The 21,496-nt window shown below is 40.7% G+C and overlaps 1 protein-coding gene across 5 annotated transcripts in view; it reads left to right on the top strand.

Annotated features, from left to right (window-relative positions):
* Positions 1-21,496, top strand: part of BCKDHB (branched chain keto acid dehydrogenase E1 subunit beta) — a 113,843-nt gene that overhangs the window by 23,800 nt on the left and 68,547 nt on the right. For all 5 annotated transcript variants that reach the window (XM_026038435.1, XM_026038431.1, XM_026038432.1 and 2 more), the window contains exons 6-8: positions 4,450-4,558; positions 9,732-9,829; positions 12,894-13,004. In XM_026038435.1, the coding sequence (XP_025894220.1) occupies positions 4,450-4,558; positions 9,732-9,829; positions 12,894-13,004 (318 nt within the window). The remainder of the gene's footprint in view (positions 1-4,449; positions 4,559-9,731; positions 9,830-12,893; positions 13,005-21,496) is intronic.

The following is a 21,496-nucleotide window of genomic DNA, read 5'->3' as shown; positions in this document are numbered from 1 at the left end:
AGAGACTGCTATAGGAGAGCCATTTAACTTCTAGTGTTCAGTGACTTACTGCTCTGGAAAACTGTGTGTTGRAGGAGTCCTAGGGGAGGAGGTGGAGAGAGAGGTGCTGAGGGCTTGAAGGAACCCGGAGGGAAAGTTTCTTAGCCAAAGTGCATCTCGCTACCACTAATAGCTGTGTGTCAAAATGAATGTAAAATTCTGAACTGATGGATCAATGCACAAATATTCTTTTGAACATCAGTGTATCTTTTGAATATTGCATCTTTTAAAACCGCATGCTCCTATAATTATTGCAAGGATGCTCGTTAATGCACTTCATATGTTTTATTAAACAACTTAAGTACTATTATATTTATAGTGTTCAGTATAGTTACTACTATAACAACACATGAAATGTGTTCCATAGGTGGTATGTTAATRCTCATTCAATGAAAGTTTTATCTTGAGATTTGTAGGCCATATTTCATGTGTACCTACTCCTTTATGTGTGCATCCTGCTACTCAGATGAAGCTGTGGTCCAGGTGCCTGTGCTGAAGGCTCAGATCTGTGCCTATCGTGTTCAAATTAGGCCATGTGTTTCAAACTGAGGAGGAGAAGATGCATCTTTGGGGAGGACAGTTGTCRAAACTGCTTTCTTACGAAGGTTATGGAGTTGGCTTTTGACTTCAGGTTGTGATACTGTTTTTCCTTAGGTGTAAGATGAGGTTTAGGGTTTCCTGGCAACGGAGCATTTGCACAACCCCAACTCTTCAGAGTGGGGAGCAATTATTCATGCTTAAGACTAAGCTTGCTGAGATGATAAGGACATTGGATCTTTGCTCTTAGGGCAAGTTTTAATAGATCAAACTGTCTCTCCAAATTATCTTGTTTACTCCCTGTTTTCCATTGAGAGATTGCACCAGAATTTTTGCCATAGCATCTAGAACTTTCTTTTTATTTCCAGGTTGAATGTTGTCAAAACTAACTTGCGTCAAATTTACCTGTTCTTTATTTTATTAGCTTCCATATTCTCACAGAACTACTGTTTTTCTTTGGTCTTTGCTTTGTTAGACTGAAACTAAATTACTGAAAATAGGTTAAATAATCTATGCAGCTCTTCTGGTACCAGATTCCCTTCATTCTCTTTGAAAACAGATTATATAGTCACAAAGTATCCCTGCAGGGCTTCTAGCAGTGACTTCTGCAATAGCAGCAATACTTGGTTGTCTCTGTTATGCTTTTTATAGTTATACTACCTAGGATCTTAGTCATCCAGTTAGCAAATAATAGCTTCAGCTCTTTGTCTGAATTTCTACTGCTGAGTTCTGAATTTATAGTACAAATTTAATCCTTATATGTGTGAGTATTCACTATGTATTGTTAGGTTTCCTTTTGTTTTTGTCAAATCATATGATTGAAGTCTTTCTCCTTACTAGCAACCTCTGTATCCATGGTGGCTGTCCTGCACATWATATGCTATACATTTAATTTCTGATTTAAATATAAATGCATAAAGTAAATATGCATTGCTTTTAAGACAGCAGATCATACTGAATTATGTTATTTTTGTATCTCCTTRGTTTATGTCAATTATTAAATCTTTGTTAAAGTTTAAGTAGATCTCTGTTGTTTAGGAAAAAAAAAATGACAGAATCACAGAAGGGTTGAGGTTGGAAGGGACCACTAGAGATCATCTAGTCCAACCCCCTGCTCCAGCAGGGACACCCAGAGCAYGGGGCACAGGGCGGCATCCAGGAGTGTTTGGAAGATCTCCAGAGAAGGAGACTCCACAGCCTCCCTGGGCAGCCTGTGCCAGGGCTCTGTCACCCTCACAGGGAAGAAGTTCTTCCTCACATGCAGATGGAACTKCYTGTGTTTCAACTCATACTCATTGCCCCTTGTCCTGTCACTGGCCACCACTGAGAAGAGCTTGGCCCCTTCCTCSGTACATTCTCCCCTCAGGTACTTACACATGTTAATTAGATCCCCTCTCAGCTGTCTTTTCTCCAGAGAAAACAGGCACAACCCACTTCGTAGGACAGATGTTCCAATCCCTTAATCATCTTTGTTGCCCTCTGCTGGGCCCTCTCTAGAAGCTCCACRTCCCTCTTGTCCTGGRGAGCAAAAACCGCACCCAACACTCCAGGTGCGGCCCCACCAGAGCTGAGGAGAGGGGCAGRATCMCCTCCCTTGACCTGCTGGCAACACTCYTCCTGATGCAGGCCAGGATCCCATTGGCCTTCTTGGCCACGTGGGCACACTGCTGATTCATGGTTAACTTAGTGTCAACCAGGWYTCCCAGGTCCCTCTCCGTGGAGGTGCTTTCCAGCAGGTCGACCCCTAATCWGTACTGATGCCTGGGGTTATTCCTCCCCAGGTGCAGGACCCTGCACGTGTCCTTRTTGAACCTCATGAGGCTCCTGTCTGCCCAACTCTCCAGCCTGTCCAGGTCCCTCTGGATGGCAGCACAGCCCTCCGGAGTGTYGGCCRCTCYACCCAGCTTGGTGTCATCCGCAAACTTGCTCAGGGTGCACTCCGTGCCCTCGTCCAGGTCATTGATAAACAAGTTGAACAGCACTGGGCCCAGMACTGACCCCTGGGGGACACCACTGGCCACAGGCCTCCARCTGGACTCGGCCCCATTTATCACCACCCTCTGAGCTCTGCCATCCAGCCAGTTCTCAATCCACCTCACTTTMCGCCTGTCCWGTCCGYACTTCCAGAGCTTTCATATGAGGATATTATGGGAGATGGTGTCGAAAGCCTTGCAGAAAGTCAAGGCAGACACATCCATGGCTCTCCCTTCGTCCAGCTGGCCAGTCATCTCATCATAGAAGGCTATTAGGTTCGTCAGACATGACTTCCCCTTGGTGAATCCATGCTGACTACTCCTGATCACCTCCTCCTCTTTCACATGCCTAGAGATGCTCTCTAGGATCTGCTGCTCCTTCATCTTTCCAGGGATGGAGGTGAGGCTGACCAGCCTGTAATTTCCTGGCTCCTCCCTCTTGCCCTTTYTGAAGACTGCAGTGATGTTGGCTCTCTTCCAGTCCTYGGGCACCTCCCCTGCTCTCCAGGACCTCTCAGAGATGATGTAGAGCAGCTGAGCAATAACCTTGGCCAGTTCCCTCAGCACTCTTGGGTGCATCCCATCKRGGCCYATAGATTTGTGGGTGACCAGTTTGGCTAAATGATCTCTAACCCAATCCTCCTTGACCAGTGGAAGGTCTTCCTCTCTCCTGGTTCTCCCTCTTATATACGGGCTCTGTGGTTCATGGGGAGCAGCCTTAGCAGTAACRACCAAGGCAAAGGCAGCATTTAGTAACTCTGCCCTCTCTGCATCCCCTGTCACCAAGGCACCCTCCCCATTCAGCACTTTTCCCTAGTCTTCCTCCTGCTGCTGATGTATTTGTAGAAGCCCATCCTGTTGTCCCTGACATCCCTTGCTAACTCTAATTCTAAAAGGGCCTTGGCCTTCCTCGTTGCATCCCTGCATTCCTTGACAATGTTCCTACTTTATTTCCATGTGGCCTGGCCCTTCTGCTATAATATGTATGYACTCTTTTCCTCATTAAGTTTACCCAACAACTSCTTGCCCATCCATAGAGGTCTCCTGTCCTCCTTACTCGGCCTATTTCTTGTAGGAATGCACTGACTCTGAGCTTGGAGAAAGTGGTGCTTGACTGTTAGCCAGCTCTCCTGGACCCTCTTTCCTTATAGGAACCTGGATCAGGAGATTCCTCCAAGGAGCTCCCTGAAGCTYCCTAAAATGGGTATCAAATTAATCCGTAATTACTTATTCTGTTACAAAACAATCCTGTGTTTACCTTGTACTTATTCCAATATCTAAATGACATCTTGAGCCCTTACTTACTGTTTGCCCCGTTTGATAGTTATTTCAAATAGCTTTGGTCCTCCAAAGCCAACAGGTTTCAGACTTCTGCCGTAAGGAAAGGAAGTCAACTCTAAATTGCTATAGCTATTGCCTTTTTCAAATTTCACTTTCCTATAGTAACTTTGAAGAAATTCCAGGCACTTTGAATCTTTACCCAAACAACTCAGGGTTGCTCAGCTAAAAAAACTTGTCATCTGTGTGCACCATTTATATTTTACTCAAGTAATGCTTTAATAGTCTTTGAAGTTGACAGGCTTTCTTATCTTCAGACAGGTTCTTATCTACCTCAACATGTTATGGAAGTCTGTGAGTTCTACCTAATCTGAGGGAAATCCATTAAATATGTAAATCACAGTACAGAAGTGACCTGTTTAAGCCTAATCAAACTTAAAAAAAAAAAAAAAGTTAGCATGCATCATAGTAATTTATGTTAATGCACTTTGTGTCTAAGGACTGCTCAGTCTCTAATTTTATTGAAGGCAACCAGTTACTATTATTTTGCTCACTGCAGTGCTAACTGATAAGGCTTGTAACAAAATTACATTAATTACACTATTTAAAAATATTTTTACAGATTGTTATTCCAAGAAGTCCTCTTCAGGCCAAAGGATTGCTGCTATCATGTATAGAGGACAAAAATCCATGCATATTCTTTGAGCCTAAAATACTTTACCGAGCTGCAGGTAAGAGACTTTTGTGCTGTATTTTCCAATAAACCATACATTTTATGTATGTATGTTTATGTATACATATATAAATATATGTATATTTATGTCATAGCTAAATTGATAGAGTGGCAGAAGTAGAATAGTTGTTTGGTGGTTTTGTCCTTAGGGAATTATGAAAACTGTGTAAGATTTACAAGTTTGGATGCAAAGACTGGTGAATTTATATATCTATATATAAATATATATAAACATATATATATAAAATATATAAGTTATAGTCTGACTGATGACWAGTTAATTCTGGAAGTGGAGTATTCTAGTTAAAAAAAATGATGAGTAGAGCTAAAAGACATTACCCTATAGCCAAGGGTGCTGTGGCAATGTGTACAAATGAACAGGACATGAATATTTCAGTTTAAGAAATACTTGCTSTACAGAAAAGTGAGCATTTGGTGGCTTGATCATGCAAGAATAAAATTACTTTTGTTAGGATGCTGACGTTACCTAGCGGTTTGGGGACTGTTTTACTTGGGACAAGACAATATAAACATGAAGCAAGTTAAATACTTCTTCCCTTTATAACTTTAGGTATGAGAATTTGCCTTTTGCTTGTGTATGTGTTTTTCCAGAAGAGCTAAATGTCGCTGTTACCACAAAGTTAAAGTCTCTTTGATCTGTTTTATTTCTAAAATCTTGAAAATCCGTCCCTTAAATTGTAATTTTGGAAGAAAGCATGGTTGACATTACTTGCTATATATAAGCCTACTCTCTAAGGAGAAATGGAACTGTAATGCAGAATATTTCAGTGTGACTATCACATGGATAATTTGATGGCTTAATTTCAAAGATGCTTAAAATATTTTGCTTAAAATGACGTAAGGTCTTGCCAAATGAATACAGGTCAAATATGTCGTGTGTTTGTTCAGATGTGAGGTAAAACTAAATATGCTTATTAAATGAATGTTCATTTCTGGGTTAATATTTGCTATCCAAACAAGCCTTTGGCCACAGAAAACACAAGAGCAAAGTCACGCCTTGAGCCTTCCCTGTCTTTAGCTATTTGCRGAAGAGGGGTGGATGTCACGGTGCCGTTGCCCGAAGGTCTCCTCATCTGTGTGGGGATGACTGCAGGAGAACAGCAGCCCTAGAAGTAAAGCACAGCCCACCAGGGGTGTCTCAAACACCCTTGATTTRAGGTTTTAAGCCAGTTTGGGCCAGAAACTGGAAATCACCTGGGGAAAATCTCAGAACTCATTTGTAAAATGCCTGCTGTTGGAGTTTCAGTATCCATCCATTTCKATCTTTCTTCTGTTTGGATACTGCGAAATGTGTGTTAGGAAGGAGCTGGATGGAGAAAGGAAAACACTTACCAATGAGAATATCTGTTGTTACTAGTTACGTACTTCTTCCCCACAATGAAGTAGTCGTGGTGCGGCCTCGRTGGCCAAGGCACTGGGGGGGCTGCCAGCTTTTCAGCCTCGTGTGCTTGCTCCTCCTCGCGTGTTTGCTTGGCTGTAGTTGAGGACTTGCTCTCCCCCCATGGGCCTGGGCCCTTGGGAGGGCCCACGATTGCTCTCTGCTTACTTGCTTGGGCAGTTGTGGCAGCGCCATGAACCTCATGGCTGTACATGTAGGGAGGAGGAAATGGGTTTTTACCTCCTGGATAGCACTTCACCTTTCAAAATTGGATCCTTTGGATTACCTTTGCCAGTCCAGCAGTACTGCATGGTTCCCAAGATCACACGAAAGCAATTGGCTTTGCTCTTGGGTGTTTTCGGGAAGAGTTTTGTGTTGCTTGCCCTATGTATATGCCGCAGACTTTTAAAGATATGACAATATACTCTAGATTTTATAGGGGTCTTTATGCAAAAAAAAGGTTATCAAGTGYGTTTGAATTGATTACTTTCAGATTTATAGGTAAAGAATATCATAAAAGATTCAGAATTTCAAAAAGCATTTACTTCAAATCCTTTTTGTAGCTGGTGTTCTACTTAGATRTGATTATATTTAGAGGTTACTCTAAATATAAAACACTAGTTGCAGTGTTTTGTTTGAGTGTGAGCTGTGGGACTCATTGGAGACTTACGTGTACTCAGTTGCTTTCCCAGGAAATATTATCTTGTCTTATGTAATTGGAAACGAGCAAAGAGATGCAAACCTTTCTGAGTAAAAGCCTAGTGTTTCTGTTTACATAGTTTGTGCACACATGCATCTATATATAACATATATGAATATATATTATTAATAATATATATAATATATAAAAATGCATATATGCACACTATGTATACACTTATAACTTTATTTTTGTAATCTATATAGAAATATAAAATTGTCTCTGATAAACTTACTTCTGAGGTGATTATGTTACTGCAAGTGCCATGGTGACATCCCCCAAATGTCAGAGATGCTTAGAAAATATCCGTATTAAAAAAAGCACAACAAGGAGACTTTGGTTTTTAAAAAGTAGTTAACAGGCTGTGCAGTGTGAAGAGTACATAATGATTATGAATCAAAGGAGAAGATGAGTCACTTTGACATTATCAGGTTTAGACATCTTGTGGAGAACCCAGTCTGGTGTTTTTTGACCTTTTCAGTTTCATTTAATTGTACTATATATGACATCCGTGGGGTAGAAATAAATACGACTTGCATCAGTGGTTGTTATAGAGACAAGACAGGTAAGATGAAAAAACATATGTTTTCTTCTCGATGTTGAGACTGCTCTTTCAGAAAAGAAAAAGCAACAGATGGTGCAGCTTCTTTTAAGTTTAATTTGCAATGGACTTTTTGATAATCACAACTTTTTGCTAATTGCTTTATTTGAAGACTGTGATCGAAATGTTTGTTTTACAATATTTTACAATATTTTATTTGATACAGTCATTAATAGATGAAAGACTGCTTTGTATATAAGCACCTTTGTCCTCGTTTGGTTAATTAATAATTGGTAGAGAATTAATAGAAGAATTTCAGATGCTGTTCTTCACTGTGCTAGTAGAAGGGAAGGCTTTTGCAAAGGCATTTAAACAAAATCTGGTCAAAGCTGGGCCTAACGTTTTCTGGTAAGCTGAGCTACACATTTAGAAGCCTAAGGAACTCTAGATGAGCTTCCCCAGCAGGTCTTCTGTGGCAGAATGGTTTAGTTGTGAAAAGAAATCAGCTAGTTTATGGGGTTGTACCTTATATAAAACTGCTACACGAAGGAGGTTGTTTCACATGATCTTTCTGATTCTTTCACTGCTGACATCCAGCTGTCACTTCCAGATCTTCTTTTAAGCTGCCTGGGTTTTTATTCATAAAGAGCTCGTGGCATCTTTACAAGGTCCTTGCTCTGCGGGTTTCCCGTGGATCCCGTGCAGAAGTCAGCTGTGCAGTGCCAACACCGTGGGGGCTGGCTTCATCTTTCAGCATCTTGCCTGGCCCTGCCTGAGCAGAGCGTGGGTCTGCCGGGCCGCGGGGTGCGAACGCTCGCATGGAAGGGCTCCTCGGCGTCTCCCCGTCCCGCCTCTTTCCAGCCGTTTGTCTTTCACATAAGTGGATACAGGAAGGTCCTGAACACAATACTTAAATACAAACAACAAAAATTGGCTGTTGGTATCTGATTTTGTACTGTGCTACAAAATCCCCTTGTGCTTAAGCCAGAGGACCCCATGGGCGAGTGTTTCTGAATTACGAATTACACTGAAGGAAAGTTCCTSTACAGTCTGCTCTGTGCCCCTTCAGGGAAAATGAGATGTCTCTGTCATAAAGATAAGAAAAAGCCTTTTACTGTGAGGGTTGTCAAACACTGATCCAGTCTGCTCAGAGCTTATGAAGTTTCCATCCTTGGAGATGTTCACAGCCAAACTGGACAGAGCTCTGGGCAACCTGCTCTAGGTGACCTGGCTTGAGCAGGGGGTTGGACTAGATGATCTCCAGAGGTCCTATAACCCTCAACGCTTCTGTTATTCTGCAAAATGTGCAAGATTTGAATATTACAACTGGTAATGAAATTTCATGTAGTTTTAGAAAATCCTTCACCATTTGATTTATTAAAATCATGTTCATAGTATATATAATAATCCAAGGGAAGAGGAAAAAAAAAAAAAAAAAACGGATCTTTCTGTCTGTCCATATTGGATCTGCCATTTTAACATGAGTAAAATACTAAAATCTTGTCTCGTCCCACAGATATCACTCAGTTCTTRATCATCCCTTCCAGAAGCAATTTTGCTCTGCAGGAAGTGAATAACTATTTCTGGAACTACGAAATAGGTTAACAAAARTTAGGGTGCCTTCTCTATAGACAGGTATTGTGTATTAAGAAAAATGCTAAGGAAGTCTATTTACAATTGGATTGTATTAGTAAAAATTTGCTAGTGCATAGTCTAAGTCCAAATAAGTCCATTTAAGTTGCAATAAAATATTTATTTTAAAATATGGTGTATGGATGTCTTTTGTCATTAAAATGGTCAATGTGTATAGTGTTTCAGCTTTGGAGCATTGCTTCAAAACTAGCCCAGAAGCTCTGAGGTATTTCCACTACTAAATGGAGCTTAAATTGCCTGGAACCACCTTAAACATTTTCACAGAATTATTAAAGTTGGAAGGGACCTCTAAAGATCACCTAGTCCATTTTAGAGAACACGAGATGCTTATTTTTTTGTCTATTTTCTCTAATAGTAATATATTTTTGCTGAATAAAAAGCTTTTCCAAAGCAAAATATTCTGAGTCACTTGTTATCATCAGGGGTTCCTGGAGCCAGTTTCTCTGTAGATTCTGAAAACTGATTTTCCTGTGATTTTGACATACAAACGTGGAGCACCATTCTGAGCAGATGTCAGGAGAGCACTGCTATTTTTTTCCTTTTTCCTGTCTATACACTCTAGAATTAGATGCAGTATTGATTCTTACCAGGTATAGTGGATCTCATGCTATTTTTGACTTGGGGGAACACTGCGTCTTATTACCTTGCTAGTTGTACATATAAATTTTTACTAGATGCTATAAATGTCAGTGAAAGGGATCCATAGAATATGATAAAATACTTGGAATTACAACTAAATCTTTGGAAATAAAAATACTTGATTTCAATGTGTTGTTTTAAATGGTATTATCGTTATTTTTGAGGTATATTTTTTTCTGGGGTGTTACTGAATATTAGTGGCATCTAATGATTATTTTTGTCTTTTTTTCTTTATTTAGTGGAGCAAGTTCCTGTGGAGCCCTACTACGTTCCGCTGTCTCAAGCTGAGGTGCTGCAGCCGGGCAATGATGTGACCCTGGTTGCCTGGGGGACTCAGGTCAGAAAGTTTTTGGAAGCTGTTTGTCACCATCAAAACCTGGTGTCCTGGACATGCTCTTTAAAGATAATAGTGTTGATGTCAGGTCGAGTTCCCTGTACTGAACCCCGTGCCCCCTCACTCTCTGTGTGCTTGAATAAGCCATTGGCCATGTTGTTTATAGGAAACCTGTTTCTGAGCGTGCCAGGTAGTAGTGTTTTCGATGGAAGTTGGGAATGTGAGAGAGTTTCCCCTGCAGGAGGTTAATGATTTATCTGTAATTATAAGGCTTACATATTTAAGAATGTAGCAGTGAGATGCAACCCTGAGAAAGGTGATGGGAAAACACAGTTCAAAATAGTATGCTGAAAGAAACCATTTTTTTCCCTGAGTTATTACTAATTTAGAAAAAGATATAATAGGCATGGTCCTCTCGCTCCCCCCAACCCTGGGGAGTTAAAATACAGAGAAAAGTTTAAGATAATTTCAAAATCCTTAGACAAATAGTGATCAGTGCAGTTTTCATTCTGATAATTTACAAAACTCTTACAGAATATGATCGAGTGCCTCATATTGGGATATGCAAATATTGAAGAGCAGTTGAAAATATGTGTTYGTGTTCAAGAATTACAGAGCACAAGTTTGACTCTGTTTTGGAATTACTAGAAAAAATATTTGTATTGCTGGCAACCTGCAATTAGGAAAACTACTATTTTCTTGACATAATTATAGATGAAAAACTTTCAGAGTGGGAAGTGAGCGGTGTAAATTCCATCAGTGTAGTATTGAATTAGTGGGCTCTTTAAAGTTTTAATCTGTAATCTTCACTGGTTTTCTCTGATGACTTCCTTGTCCTCAAATTACTTAATATTGTATCTGGTTATTCYTACTTCTTTTGTATTAGGCAGTAAAATTAAATTATGGATTCCTTAGTGCCTTGTACTCARTTTTCCAGTAGCAAACTGTATTTCCAAATATTCCCTCTTGTGAATTAAGTGCAAATTTGTCCTGGGTAATTCCTGCTTCATTTGAATAAAGCCTTAGTACTTGTGGTATTCACCAAAAATCAAAGGAGAAATAAACTCTAAAGGTGTAACACTTGCAAGGCATAAAGTAGTGTCGCGAGGGCTTTGAGCGACAGGTTTGCAGGCTGCAGAACGCATTGATTTTTTTTTGAAGGAAGTGCTGAGGYGTTGGGACAAGCAGCTCTTTTGATGAGACATGTCAGGAGGCGGGTGCAGCCCTCGTCTGGAGCCGAGCCAGCCTGCAGCGTGTTGTGTTGTGCTGCAGAGCTTCGTGGTGTCCACCAGAGCTGCTCAGCATCTCCGTGCACGTGGTTAAATCCCCTGCGTGGTGGGTGTTGCCAGACTTGCTTGGCCTTTGCACATCAAGCATGAACACATGGCAGTGCCTTGCAGCCTCTGTGCACGTGATTCAGGCACCTGTGGTAGGTCAACAAATTCTGGTCTCTTGTTTTTGCCGGAATCGWTGCTCGTACTGAGGGGTTACTTCTCATGTGACCCCGGGATGCTGGGTGGTTGCTTGGCAGCTGTGAAGGAGGTTGCCACAGTGCCTGGTTCTCGCTTTCCTGAGTGGTGCTGGAGGGGTGGGAAAGGCTTTTAGCTCCTCTCCCGTCAGGCTGTCTTCCTGCACCYAGTTTTGCCAACATTAATCCTTATTCCCCCTGTACTGCGTAGGCATCTGCGCTTGTACAGCAGAGACATTCTTCCCATGTGTCTTGCTGAAGACTCYTAAGCCTTACCTTTTATTACAGCCACTGGTTTATTAGAAGTTTAAAGAAAAACACTGTAAGATTTATGTTCTTATTGTTACCGTACTTGTATTGGTTTATCTTTTTAAAATAATGCTTTGCTGTTTTGCTGTTAGAGTTGCATAGATTTGTGTTTAAATCCTCACTTGTCCTCTTTTAGTGTAAATTTGTTCTGTGTGGAATTTAATATTTTCCTTGCATTTTCTGTAACTTTCTAAGGCTTCCCTTAATATAGAGACCATGTTGGCATTAAAAYTGTTAAAAGCAATTTCACCTCTTTAATAAACAGGAGGCAGAAGTGTCAGTGTATTAAATGGGCCAGTTAAGAGTCCGTATAAGCAGTAGATAGAATAAAGGCTTAAGAAATAAGTAGGCTGGAGAAAGGGAGGAATAGACCAGGTGAGGTCATTTCTGGCCAGCAGAATCTCCTGCTGCTTCGTGGTTTCCCTTCCAAAGGGAGAACCCTGGGATGGTGCCGCGCTTGCTGACGTTGGTCTTCTTTGGCTTGAGTGTGCTAATATAAGTAGATYGCTTTACAACTCTATTAAGAAGCACTTATGTAGGCTGCTAAATAGATTACTTGACTGAATAATGAATAATGTGTATTCTAAATAAATGCAAACCTCTTACCAAAGGTTTTTTCTTTTTTTTTGTTAATTATAGTAATTGGGTAATGTGATGCTGGCAATTTTTGATTTTGAGTTGTGTTGGAAGACCATATTAATGTCAATATGGTTGTGAGAGGACAGGAGTAGAGGCAGTTATTTCTATTTTTACTAATCTGTTAAAAAAGATAACACTTCAGAAAGGAAATGATCACGTGGCAGGCGATTTCAATTTTTGTAGCTCAAGTTATGCAAGTAATACACCTACTTGGACTATTTCTGATTGTATGCAATGTTTTTTGTTTAGCTTCCTATGACTGCTCCTTCAAAATACCTTAATCTTAGTTATAGTCCTGAAAAAACTCTAATACCCCAGTCCCACATTGGTTACAGGTGTTAAAATAGCATGGCCTGATGTTATTCACTGAAAGATGCTTTTCTGGAAAGCAACCATTTTGTTTTCACTTAATCCTTAATTGCAGCTTCCTGGTTTTGAACACTGTGCTAAATTACAAAAAGAAAAAGAAAAAAAAAAGTAAACAAGACGAATGAACTGAATAAATACTACGGGGTAAATGAACAGCAGGCTGTCTGCAAGACTCAGATACACATCGTCAAGACAAGCAGTGATTTAACGTAATTTAGAACATCTTAAACAAAAATCAAGTATCACCAAGTTTAACTTGTTGATAATACATTGTCTTTTCAGGTGCATGTGATCAAAGAGGTTGCAGCGATGGCTCAAGAAAAACTTGGTGTGTCCTGTGAAGTTATTGATCTGAGGACCATCTTACCCTGGGATATGGAGACAATTTGCAAGGTGGGAAAATGGTACTTGTTTAAAAATAACTAAGTAAATAAGTAAACCCCCCAAATGAATAGCAATAGTTTAAATGTAAAAAATGAGATTATGTCTTTTTGCAAGGATTTGAAGGGCTAATTTTTTGTTTTGTATTACATAAGAAGAGCAAATATGTATTAAATGGGTCAGACATTTACTTTAGCATTAAGACAATTATATTTCAGAGTTCAGAGTAATTTTGCCTTGAGGCAGACAGGAGGATTAAATCTGGCTTGTGCTTCAACTGCTTCTGTGATTTCTGGTTCTTTCTGTCATCTCTGTCATCCTCTGAAATGATTAGATCATTTATATTTTTTTGTTCTTTTATGCCAGAGGTCTATCTGGTTTTAGGTATGTGATTATGTATCTTGGTTTTGTTTATTCATGTTTCTTTAATTAGGTGTTCTGATCTAAAAAGTATAAATTTGGGAGCTGGGGAAGAAAGGCAACATTATACTATTCTGAAACTCTGCAGTCTGAAATCGATGGCTAGTGTGAATTACCTACCTGCTACAGAGGAGGTTTTGAGCAAAATTCCTTGCAAAATCAAAGCACTGGGAAGTGGATTTGAAGCAAAATAACTACATATCCTACAAACTTAGCAAAAGTCTTTAGCCTGGTTAAAGCCTATCATTTAAAGCAATATTCAGCCCTGGCTTTAGTCTGTGTATATAGACATACATACCTGCACACACATGCATGTATCTATTTCATGCGAGGATATAAAAAGGACTAGCTAATCCAGTAGATGAGAGACATCAGAATAAATGATTTGAAAATCTTATGGCTGAGTAAGTTAGAAATTAGTAACTTGGTTCAAAAGTCTGTTACTAAAATCAAAATCAGTCCATTCTAAGCATTTGTTTTCACATTCATGATGTTCTTCAAATCTGAAGCATTGGATGTCAGCTCAGTAGTGAAATTGGCTGATTATTGAACACACTTGGTTATTCTTTTGGTTTGTTTTTGGCTAAGAAAAAAAAAATAGTGCAGTGTCAYGATAGAATAGTATTCATGGATAAAAGGGGAATTCCAAAAGAGTGGTTGGATCCTCTGTAGTTGGATCCTTTGAGCATCTTGATGGATGTTTCCAGAGCGGGTGCYGAAGGAGTCGGGCGCTGCGTGGGGCAGTAACAGCTCTGTGTTCACACAGACATTGTCATCAGTCAGAATGGATCAGGAGTGGGTGACAAATGTGCAGTGTGCCTTACATTTCTGCTAACAAGCATGTTCTGACGCTAAAAAAAAGAATCCCAAGGTACTATTTGTGCCAATTCGGAAATTGGGAAAAAAAAACAGAGCTCATGAAAAGGAAAAATAGTATGTGGAATTTTAAATCACTGTTTTTTTTTTTTTTTTTTGCAATGTTTCTGAATTAGAGATTTATTTGTGCATTTATAGTATTTGCGTTATTTTTAATTTTAACAGAGTACCTTACCTTATAAAAGCATGAGTAATCATAGATTCCGCAAAATAAGTGTGAATTTTTTGCTGCTTTGGGCGGACTTTTATAAATGGACCTTTACTGTAGCTCCGTCGTGGCAGTTACCCTGGCGTCTTGTACGTGAAGCCCCTTTGCTGCAGCACGGCCAGGGTCCCTCAGCACAGGAGCTGCTGGAGAGCCCCCCTGCTGCGGCCAGCACTGGGACATCCTTTCCGACCACGCTGCTCCTTATCTGCACGCTGCCTCTGGGAGCAGCTCCCAGAGCCCGGGCAAAGCTCTGCCCCTCGTGCTGCACTAAGCGCCCTGGTTTTAAGCCAGCTCAGGTTGTGCCCGAGAGCAGGATGAGCTGCTGGGCAGCTGCTTTATGGGGAAGCCTGTGTGTATTTCTCAGCACTGTGAGTTTTGCAGTGTTGGTTTTGGAGAGTTTGTAGGTGGGACTGTGTGGAGCAGATGATGGAAGGAAACAGCCATGCTGGAAGTCTGCTGCTGGCAATGCTTTGTACACTTGTGCATGTGTCACTAGTTGTGTGTTTATGTGCATAGCTGTGTGCTGCTTCATATAAATTCAATTTTCTCGGTTGAAGTGGTTTCGGTGGTTTTTTTTCAGTGTATTTCATATTACTTGGATGTTCTTTCCATGTACGTGGTGATTTCCAAACATTCAATGAAACGTGTTAAACTGTAGTCATTGATAGAAACTCTGGCAATAGCATGTTCTCTTGTGCACTATTTTAATTTATTTCTCACAGATCCCTTATAATCCCTCTTAGACAATTATATTAATTGTTTCTTAGCTTTTATTTTTCCTTTTTTTTCCCCAATTATATTAATCGTTTCTTAGCTTTTATTTTTCCTTTTTTTTTTTCCAAAGCATCTCACTGAATTGTTGAATGTTCTTGCAGTGAAATATGATTGGGATAAAAATGCAGCTATATATATTAGATGATAGGCTATTTCCTATAAAAACCCTGTATGTTTTGCTCAACTGAAAATAATTAGTACATTTGGTACTTTTGATACTGAAACTCTCAAAGTTAATATGGACACAAATGGCTGTTACGGTGGCTGCGAACACGAATGAATAGGAGCATGGAGCTAATTCCAGCTGCTTCCCAGAGCCGGTTCCCAGCGGGCCTGCCGGGTGCCGTTGCTGCGGTGCCAGGGGCCTCTCAGAGCCGWTTCCGGCAGCAGGAATTGCTCAACTTTCGTTATTCCTTCCCTGTGAGGATGGTGTCAAGAAGCAAAGCAGAGCCAGCGGTGCCGGAGGGTGTTTTCAGCCGCCCCTTGAGCTGCTGAAGTCGCCTCCGTGAGGAYGTGCTGGGCAGGGGGACTAGGCCTGGTCATCCCGTCTCCGTGAATCTTAGGCCAGATTGTCCCCTTTTTGTCTYGAGGGAAAGGAATGGTGCACGGGACTTGATGCAATAAATTCACATTTAATTCATGCTAACGTTAATATTTCAGTTGCAGTCCTCTGTTTTATATGGGTCTTCTGTGTGCCCCTTTCTAGAAGGCAGGAAGCTTTATTTCTGTCGGTCTCGTAAGCCGTGTTGTTGTCCTATCCATGTGCCTCAAACTCAGTCCAGCCTTGTCAAAGACCTGTGTTCTCCTTGTGCTGCAGGTACTCTAAAGGAGCTACCGTTTTTACAGAAGTCATATCCGTTTGCCAGTCTCATCTATTTTATTTTGCAACAGTGGAAAACCATAAGCTTATCTTAGAAACACACATGCATATAAAATATATCGCTAAGTTTTACTTGCCAATCTACATATTTTTTAAACAAAAYGAAGCGGTCTTCAAGTCTCAGGTAGTAAGCAGGCCTCTAACCTTCACCATTACTCTCTGTAATGGTGAAATCACTTTAAGCTTTCAATGTACCTATTTTAAAACATGCTTAAAAGCAGTTTTGCTTAATGGGAAATGTGTACAGCTTTAAGATTTATCTGATAAACTGTGATGTAGGAGTGAAGAGGGATGGAATGAAGCTTTGGACAAGAGCAGTAATATATCACATATTTTTGTAGAAAATGTCTGGCAAAGTTTATTTCTGTGGATATGTTTCTGTGTAGAAAATTGTCATCAAAATACACACTTCATAAAACTTTGGGAAGCTGTACTTCACATCCACCACCAGAGGCCTCTTTTTAGCCAAAGGAAGCAGCTGCCTTGACTTGGTGTTGCTCCTATGGCCGTGTGAGTTACTTGGCCTTGACTGTAAAGAGGAATTCAACATCTACTGATATTTTGATTTTGTTAAAGATTTTGAGCGCAGTTTTAGATAAGCCAGCGCTTGTCATTTGCACGCAGAGGAGACAGGGATGTACCTACGTGGGATATGTGACCTGGGCTTTCGGTGCACCCAGCTTCTCTTGGGTGCAATTCGTGGGGATGTTGGAAGTGCAAAATGGGGTTAGACTCTCTTTTGTCACACCTCCGATGTCCAAAAAGGAGTATTCATGTTTGAGCTAGTTCCAGTGGGTCATGGTGTTACTCTAGAGAACAGGAAATCTCCCRAGGGTGATTCATCCCAGCTGCTTTGGCAGCCTCTTTTGTGATGAGACACTTTGGCCTGTGGAAGTGTTATGATTAATAAATACAGTGAGCCCCGATTGACAAACCTAGTGCAATATTGGGTGAGATTATTCCCACCCTCATTCTTTAGCTGGGAGGTGGAACCTCCTGCTGACAGATCAGAATCAGCTAGTTGGCCTGTTTCAAAAATGTCAGATGTTTCTTTGCTAGAATAAAAATAAGGAATCTGATGTACATAAGCTTCACTAACATCGGGAGAGCTTTTGATGAAAGAGATTCTTCTTTCCTTAAACATTGTATGTACAACAGTCCTTTGCTCCAGAAAAATGGATATAACCTGTTCCAAGCTGCTTAGTAATACAAAAGTTAGTTAGCATTGTAATTCTGCATCAAGACATGTAATTAATTTTACAGGCTGACAGCTTACAAAAAACTTGCAAGATATATTTTAAAACACCTTAATTTTGCCCTGTATTTTATCATCTATGTTGTTTTTCACAGAAATTCAAATTTTTTTAAAAAAATGTTTGAAATATGCTTCATTCYAGAGTTGTCTATGCATTTAAGATAAACCTGTTGTTTGGAGCAAAATTCAAGTATCTAAATTAAAATTCTTATATGTTCAATCCCATGAAAGATGGTTATTTCTCTTGTAAGCCTTGCTTCTGAGTTTTAACATACTTCGAAAACTAACTTCAGAAATTATCTGGAGTTTTATGAAGCAGTTGTAGCGAATAAACTTTATGAGAAAATTGGCAGTGGCAAAGAAGATTTTTCATATATCACATGGATTTTATTTTCTGACTTCGGGTCAGAGATGTGTCGTGTTGAGCTAGGCTACGCTTAAAGCGTAGTTTATGCTTAAAGCCTACTTAAGCTCCGTAGTTTGTGCTTAAAGCCTACTTAAGCACACGGTCTGTGCGGGGTAAGATGTGTTGCGGTTTAGGCACCATTTAGTCCTAGCCCTGCTGGGCTAGGCTGCCAGCTCTGCTCTACAGAGTGCTGTGCACTGCCGTGTCACGTAGAAAGGCACCGTCTGCGGCACACTGTGGGATGCCCGCGTGGTCACATGCAGCTCTAGGAGGCTATTGACGTGGGCAAGGTTCTTAAAAACTATTTGGGGGCGTTTTTTTCCTAGTCTATTTTTTGCCTTTGAGCATCTAAAAGAAATGGGAGATTTCAGTAGTGTCCTGCAGCTCTCCTTGTATGTAGGTATGTCCCTCTATATGTAGGTATTCTTGTGGATATTTCTTTTTAATTCCCCTCTGATAATAGGAGTTGCAGGTTTTACTTGTTGAGGTAGAATCAAGCTTTTTGGAGGGCAAGTACATCTAAAATTTACTTCTGTTGATTTCAGGAGGAATTTCTCTCTGCTTGTATGTATCTATATGTATGTGCACACATACACAGGTTTTATAAGATTGTTTGCTTTTGCCATCTGATATGAAATATATTTTTCCCGGGGTTGAAAGTCTTCAGATGATTGTGGGCAGCTTGTAGATGCACCCGTGTGCAGCCCCTACAAGTGTCAGAAGTTGTTCAATATTAGCCTGATATTTAATTAGTCACCTGTGGAGCATTTGTAAAGGCAAGTGTCATAAATACCAGCCATTCCTGTCAGACAGAAGCTAGTTTATTTGATGGCTTACATACAGTAGAGAGTAAATGTAGCAATCTCATATATTCTTCATTTGAATTCTCAAACAAAACCCACCTGGTTCTGATGGTTTCGTGCTCCTTAGGTTGCAGAGTTGGGTGAGTTTTTGACAGGGTTTTCTAGACTTTGCTTTTAGTTTTTAAAAAAGATATTTGAATATAAGAATAATTCACAAAAAAAAAAGAAAGAAAAGAAAAAGAAGAGAAAACGCAAATAAGCAACAAAAATGATTCTATATGTTGTGCTGGTAATGCTCCTTCTTTAACTTTCTAAATTCAGAGTATCTTAGCATACATTTTTCAGTAGATTGTCTTTAAAGGTTCGCTTAATACATTTAACCACTATATTTACCAGATGTGCTTCATTTCAGACTTTAGCAAATAGTGTTACAAATTAGGAAAAGCTTGTTTCAATTTTATTGATGTCCCATGGGAGCCAATGACTATGTTTCTACATGTTTTGAAAAAATCTTGTGTAGTAAAATCAAAGAAAGTTGCCAGTATCTCTGTATTGCTGGGAGAGTTTCCTGACCACCCCACTCAGGACATCTTCCTAACTATTACTTTTCTTTCAGTCAACCTGTTACTTATCTGTCATCTTTCTAAAGCCTCTCCTAGGAAAAACGGAATCCATTGTGCAGCCTGTTTGTGTGCAGAGATCAGGTCYGTGCCTTCTGTATGAGGAGTGGGGAAATATTTTGCACTTTATTGCAAAGTCCAGTGTGCAGCTCATAGGGAAGGCATAAACAGCTGCTTCTCACGTCTAAGGAGCGTGGCACCAGCTTGTTTGATAAGCCCCAGAGGCACCATATGCTCTTAAGGACTGTAGCCACGAAGATGGTGTGTAAGTCGCAGACCCTGATGTCTTCAAAACGTCGTCAAATTTCAAGGACTAGTGAAAAAATTGGGGACTTTCACTGTATTCACCCATTCCTAATTAGAGCTCTTGTTTCTGCTCGTCCAAGTGGAGCATGAGTGATAGCAAGGTTATGATTCAAAGGAGAAGGAATTAGTTGTTCATAGAGTGATGACTTCTTTTGAGAGGGAGCTGAATGTCTTCCCAGAACTTAACTCCACCATCAGCATCCCCTTTCTGTGCCTTTAATGCATGGAGGAAGGAGCTGGGATCAGGTCGCTCCCCTTTACGGGAGGACCCTTTACACCTTCCCCTTTCCCTTTACACCTTCAGCTGTGAACCTGAACACCTGAAATTCATGTGTTGTCACCATGTGCTGCTGCTGATGCCCTGCTCTGCCTCGCGGCCACGTTTCCATCCTGAGTGCATCCTTAGGGAATCCTAAGGTTTCTATTCTCAGTGCAGCGGGAGCAACAGCTGCCAGCGACCGGACGGGTTCRTAACGCTTCCCTGCTACCTGGTTTGTCAGCTGTGGTATTAAACCAAAAGCCAAGCTGTCCTGAAAGCTGCTCTTCAAGAAATGGAAATATAAGATGTATCTGAAATATTAATATATACAAAATCCGATGTTTCTTTATAAACCATAAAATTGTTTAAAGATACTCTTTCTCCCCCCTTCAGAAATTATGATTTCATACTGTTTTTTTTTTTGCCTCCATTCTTCATTATACTTAACAGAGGTTTTGCTTTGAAGCTTTGGAAAGGTTAGACTGTTAAATTAGAAAAATAGAAATTTTTCAATTTGTAAACTGCTGGATTGCACAGCATTGATTAAAAAGCCCAGGGACTTCAGTGGTCTCGTGTAAAATTCCGTAAAGTTCTGTGATTGTGGTTTTTTTTTTTTAAATACATCCATAAATACATATATATATATATATATATATATGTTTTACTGGAAGTGTTAAATATGGGTCAGTATTAAGAACTCTTAAGGGATTGTATAAATTACTATATTCATCCTGCGTCAAATTAAACATGCTGTTTAAACTTACTTAAACTTACAGACTTAAGTGTGAAATAAAACTAAAACTTTGATTAGTATCTGCCTTCCGTTTTCACATTTGCGAGTATGTTTGTTAAAAGACAAGCTTGTGCCATTYGTAACAGCGCAAGACTTGCATTTATTACCTGCCTTTTCTTTGAGCTGTTGTTACTGTAATATAAATAAATGCTGAGTTGTTTTTGTCTTGACACTAATAAAAGCATTATAAGGTTGACAAGAGAGGCTGTGGAGTCTCCTTCTCTGGAGATCTTCCCAACCYGCCTGGATGCCGCCCTGYGCCCCGTGCTCTGGGTGTCCCTGCTGGMGCAGGGGGTKGGACTGGATGATCTCTAGAGGTCCCTTCCAACCTTAAGGATTCTATAACTCTGTGATAAACTGAACTGCGGTTTTACAAATCTGTGAGYTGGTGTGAGCCTGGGTGACTGTGATGTGGAATTACAAGTCTTGCCAAAAAGGGTTTGTGCCTTGGCTTTGCTGAATGCGAACTTGGCTCTTGAAGGCGGTTTGAAGGGAAAGGAGCCGGTGCCCTGGGCTGCTGCGGGTGCCTCGTGCCCCTCTGGAGAGGGGTCCCGAGAGCCCTGGCGGGGCCAGCGAGGGGCTCGTCCCTCCTCACGAGCGAGAGCTCCCCGGGGACCCGCAGAGCAGGCCGCAGCGCCGCGAGCAGGCCGCAGCGCCGCGAGCAGGCCGCAGCGCCGCGAGCCGGGCCTGTGCCGCAGGGCTGCTGGGGAGCGTGTCTTCCACCACAGCTTTAAAATTATTTATATTCGTATCTTGGCTGCTTGGTGGGAGTGGTTTTCTGACGTGTTTTAGGGCTTTCTTCAGTGCAGAGGCAGCACTTTTGTCAGCCGTTGTCACCAAGGTGTTGGAATATCTGTCAGATGCAGATGCTTGGCACCGTGTGTCTAATAGGTGCTGTGTCCCG

The sequence above is a fragment of the Nothoprocta perdicaria genome, unplaced genomic scaffold (assembly GCF_003342845.1).
Source record: "Nothoprocta perdicaria isolate Ctin4 unplaced genomic scaffold, notPer1 scaffold_21, whole genome shotgun sequence".
NCBI classification, from domain to species: Eukaryota; Metazoa; Chordata; class Aves; order Tinamiformes; family Tinamidae; genus Nothoprocta; species Nothoprocta perdicaria.
The sequence above is the reverse complement of the archived record's forward strand: the minus strand, read 5'-3'. Positions and strand labels throughout refer to the sequence as shown.